The 4,987-nt window shown below is 41.7% G+C and overlaps 1 protein-coding gene across 1 annotated transcript in view; it reads right to left on the bottom strand.

The window, feature by feature from the left end:
* Positions 1-3,776, bottom strand: part of nmu (neuromedin U) — a 5,834-nt gene extending 2,058 nt beyond the window's left edge. Inside the window, exons 1-5 of the mRNA XM_014031111.1 lie at positions 3,714-3,776; positions 3,591-3,638; positions 3,457-3,510; positions 3,346-3,372; positions 1,230-1,277 (exon numbers count right to left, since the gene is read on the bottom strand). Coding sequence (XP_013886565.1) covers positions 1,230-1,277; positions 3,346-3,372; positions 3,457-3,510; positions 3,591-3,629 — 168 coding nt within the window. The 5' untranslated portion in view covers positions 3,630-3,638; positions 3,714-3,776. The remainder of the gene's footprint in view (positions 1-1,229; positions 1,278-3,345; positions 3,373-3,456; positions 3,511-3,590; positions 3,639-3,713) is intronic.
* Positions 3,777-4,987: the final 1,211 nt, after the last annotated feature.

Raw genomic sequence — 4,987 nt, 5'->3', positions numbered from 1 at the left:
GAACATGTGTTTGTTGTTGTTCCAGCAGCGGCCTGGTCATACGCTAATGTCATTAGTTCGTTACCATTACTGAGCTGCAGCACTGCTTTCCCCCACTTTTTTTCACATCATGTCGCCTGCCTGGATCTGTTATTATCTCGCTCTGAAGCACAGAGGAGTGTCAGAGGTAAGCTCGTTTCAACTGCTTTTTACGACGCGGTCTCATTTCAGGACTCAATAATTTTGCTGATATTTCAGTTAAAATTCATAAGTAAAAATGTTTATCCGAGTATAATACTACCCCCCAACTTTATAGAAGATTTTATGGATTAAATTTTACGTATTATACACGAATAAATACTGTGTTATTCTAATTATTTATTTATTAGGTTTTAATGTATGCTAATGAAATGACAATACAGGAAATTTATAAACATGTAAGGATATAAAAGAAGATGTTTTAGAGCAGACAACAAGCCAACCCCAACTTTTTTGGGTCAGATTTGTTTTTGTTGTTTAGCTCTGATGAAGGGCTCCTTCGGGCCCACCAATGAGCCCCCACCCCACCCCGATCCCCACCCAAAACATAAAAATTTAGGATGCTCTTAGCAGCATGAAATTTGATAGGATTTTAAATATCGGACCTATGCAGCACCCACCAATGGTTTTATAATGGACCCTATATTTGAGCATGGGGCTCCATCTGAAAAGGGGTATCTGAACATGCAAAAAATGCTTTTTACTCWAAAACTATTCAACATAGGAGCTTCAGAGTTTTTGTTGGGCTCTGATGAAGGCCTATCCATAAGGTGCAACAATGAGCCCCACCCACCTCACTGGACTCCCACCCAAAACAAGTCTGTTCTGGTGAGTTCTGGTGCACCGGTGCTTTGTGTACATGCAGGGGTCTTATATGCTATCGCTATGCAGCATCTAAATATTTAATTGTTTTTGTCTTTAACAAATAGAGGAGGCAGTAAAGTTCTTCATGCAACCAAGAAAACAAAGTGAACTTGCAGCCATGTCAATAATGTGTCATGCTTCAATAACAGGAAGGAAGTCTGTCCGTGTGTTTTTCTTCTAATGTGTAAAGCTACATGCATATAGGTTTAACATGACAGAAATAACAGGCAGATTATCTTCAACAAAGTAAAGTGGATCAGGTGGGTCATTCAGAAGGAGGGATCTGTGTGAYGCAGGTCTAAAAAGCCGAGCAGCAAACAGTGCTGTTTGTTTCCTCACTTACTTACCCCCTGAGACACGTCTACAGCCTGGGGTCTGGAGTAATGGAATAAAAACTGCACATACAGTGCAGGAGGTAAAACAAAAACAAAACACTCACATGTAAACGAACATCACACTACAGTAGCCTATATGCCACGGCCACTGATGATGTATTTACGTTAAAAATCTTGCCACGCACCTCCCTTCCACTTCCTACCTACTGCCTGTTGTTTTTAGCGTTAGCTAGTCCGTGAAAAAGTCACAAAAGTTAAAGCATCTGTGATCTACTGGTATAAAACATAAGTTCTGTTGTGTGCCGTTGTGTCCACCAACCAGCAGGTACGATCGAGTAGTTAGTTTTTATCCATTTTCCTCTTGATGAGGAGTAAAGGYGACAGCWRTGGATCATAGCAATACAGGGAAAACAGCTATAGGCTCACGCTCGTGTTTGTAATCAGCACTTCTAACCTGAGGATATTCAAGAGTCAGCAACAGAAATGAGAAGACGGAGGTTAAAAAAGGGAAATGTACATTTATCCCCTTTTACTGCCAAGACCTGAGAGCAAAGACCACCTCCAGAGGACAACTAGGAGGAAGCTAACAGCAGCCGGTAAAGAGACGTTCTAAGGATCACAATTRTGCTGCTAGTCCAGACTCTGCAGTTGTGTATTTAGTGCTGGAGGTAAATCATATTATCCAGGAGGAAATCCACCAGCTACAGGAACAGTTTGAGAGCCTGACGCTGAGGCAGCTGTTCGTCATTCACTGTTTTGTTGCTTCCGACAAGAACATTAGATCCTTCACAAGGAAGGTGTGTGTGCATGTGTGTGTGCATGGGTGTGTGCGCGCGTGTTTGTGTTATACAGAGTATGAAATTATTTCAGACAACTTTTTCATGAGTTTTATGCAAAAGTAAAAACTTGCTAGAGTGTATATTACAGCGTAGGCAAAACCTGAGTGCGCCCCTGCCTGAAGCTCATCACGTTTTCAGTTCACTAACGTCGGGGAAAACGATCCAAACCATGCTGTGATGATTCTGCTCTGCGCCTGCCCTGCTCTGCTTAATTGGTTCCAAGGCTCTCCACTTCCCACAGCTGTTTCCACTCTCCTGATGAGGCTSACTGGCTTTAAAAGGCTCATTCTGAGACTTGGTCTTYGCTGGAGCATCATGCCTTCTGGGTACCTCTCCTGGCCATCTTGCTTTAATGTTTAACAGCAAGTATTATTCACTAGAACTTCTAAGTGTGTTTTTTGGAACCTTGTTGTCTTTATTCCCCTTGTTCTCAGACCTTCCCCAACCTCCTTGCCAGTGTCAGCCTCCTGGAATCAGCTTACAAGTTGGACTCCCTGTGGAACTCACTGTTGGACTCTTTGGACTGCCTCTCTTGATTCTTGGTAACCTCGGTTCTCTATTTCCACATGCCTCCTCCCAAGTTGTCTGCCTCCAGAGTTACTGTAAGCAACCGCAACAAAACCTTTTTACCTCAAGATCTTCTTGTCTAAAAACTTCTGCCGAGACTCATCCTGCCTCTCCTTGTGTTTTCAGTTATTGCTGAACCAAGCCTCCCCGGATCTTGTTCCCTTTGTTGCACATTCTTGTATTTTTTATTGTTCACCACATTGTAAATAAATCACTTGAATTTTACTCTGGCTCCTGGTCTTGGTTCTGGTCCCGCTCATCTTGAGACTATTGTCGATTCGTGACACATACAAGTAGTAGCCCATCAATTTAAAGCCTAGACTCTGCTCTTTCCAACAATATAAGTGTCACAGCTCTATGTGGAAAAATTCACAGAACAAGCAGCCAAGGAATAGTGAAAAGGGTTAAATTCTGAAACCATAAACAATGTCTTTCCCTTGTTTTTTATGGCTTTCATCCACTTTGGAGTGATTTTTTTTTTTTTCCCACCTGGCTGGACCTGTACGTTTCCTGTATTGATATTGGTACATGTAATATGCTAATTCTGTACTGTGGAGAACATTAAGAGTTGTCGAGTGAAAAAAATCTTTTGCTAACACAATGTTGCCTGCGAACCAGAAGACCAGTGCGTGGCTAAAGAATGAAGAACTGCTAGATTGGATGGAAAGTCCGTGGCATAGAGGCTATTACAGCTGAATCTTTGGTCAGGTCTATGAACTTACCCTCTTGCTTTCTGGAACTCTCTGCTCCTGAAATATTATGAACAAGAAGTAATGTGATTCTGACTATTTGTTAAAACAAGTTGAGACAAGAAGGTAAAGAAAGAAAGGCACCTTAGATTTCTGAATCAGCATCAAGACGCAAAGTTCTCCTAAAACATCCGATGTCTGGAAAAATAAGCACAGATTCTTCAGACAGGATCAGTTTTAGATCAGTGTGTAATATTTGCTTAAAAGCGCTTACCTACCCGGAACCTGAGGTCTGCAGAGAGGTAGGATGAGCACATGGTGTCTATCTGTGGAGAAGCACAGAGAATGATGAAGAGGTGCAGTCATGTGAGGAAGAGGCAGAATGAAGGAAYAGAGAGTACCTGGTGAAGTAAGTGTCTCTGGTTTGTTGTGACCTGTTGAAGATCTGTWGGAGCGCCTGTGATTTCATGCAAAAAAAAAACAGTTAATGTTTCAGATACAGTCATTCTTTATACCAAATTCACAGCTAATATTTCAGATACAGTTGTCATACGGCACAGGAAAAGGACTCTAATACAAGATTCAACACAGTGACATAAAGTCAATAATCCTTTAATTCAGTCTGGGGTCGGTACACAAAGGTGCATTCTGGGCTAAGGTATCCAAAACAGGGGCAGAGGTGAGTTCAAATTACAAACTCAGGTTTTACTGGAAGAAGTAGAATAAAGGCTGGAATGGTTGACACAAAAGTTGAAGAAGAACTGGCAAAGGGAAGCTGTATGGGGTGAGGTAGAAATGAACAATGGAAGACATGTAACACTGGTGGATAACATTAGGGTGTGGTAGTGATTAGAGGCAATCTCAGCGCCTGCTGCAAAGCAGAAAGAAAGGCGAATGGAAGAAGTGGAGAACTTGTTTCTAGCCGCAGAGAAGGTTGGAAGATGGTAATTTCGTGTTATTTATTGTTTTTTTAACAGTTTTGACTCTGACATGTTAAATAAATTTGAAACAGGTTTTGAAAAAAATCTGTAAAACTTGAAAAAATCCATGGTATACCTCCAAAATGATGGAAAATATGTATAAATTATGGGCAATCTGTAGATGATCCAATAGAGTAGAACTGTGCTCATGGAGAAGGGGCTTTAGTGCTCAATGGGTGTATTAAAGGCAGTTTTCCATTGGTCACCTGCCCTAATTCTCACAAGATGATAAGCATTTCTCAAGTTCAWCTTTGTAAAAATCTTAGCACCTTGTAAATGTTCAAAAGCTGACGAGATTTATGGAAGAGGGTACCTGTTCTTGATGGTGATGTTATTGAGCCTCTGATAATCAAGGCATGGTCAAAAGGACTTGTCCTTCTTTGCCACAAAGAAGAACCCTGCTCCTGCAGGAGATGAAGATGGCTGTATGATGCCTGCTTTGAGAGTGGAGTCAACTCAGACTTTCATAGCTGGCTGTTAAGGACAAGGAGTAGAGATGTCCCTTAGGGGTGAGGTTCCAGGCAGCAGGTCAATGGCACAGTCAAATGGCTGATGAGGAGGCAAAGAGGTAGCCCGTGATTTGCGGAATCCCTCTTTAAGGTCATGAAAGCAGATGGGAACCCTGGACAGTTAAGATAATCAGAGTCTAGATCTAATGTGATAAATTGATTCTTAGGGATAAAACCCTCCTTAGG

The sequence above is a fragment of the Austrofundulus limnaeus genome, unplaced genomic scaffold, assembly GCF_001266775.1.
Source record: "Austrofundulus limnaeus strain Quisiro unplaced genomic scaffold, Austrofundulus_limnaeus-1.0 Scaffold1178, whole genome shotgun sequence".
NCBI classification, from domain to species: domain Eukaryota; kingdom Metazoa; phylum Chordata; class Actinopteri; order Cyprinodontiformes; family Rivulidae; genus Austrofundulus; species Austrofundulus limnaeus.
This window is presented reverse-complemented; position numbering and strand designations above follow the sequence as displayed.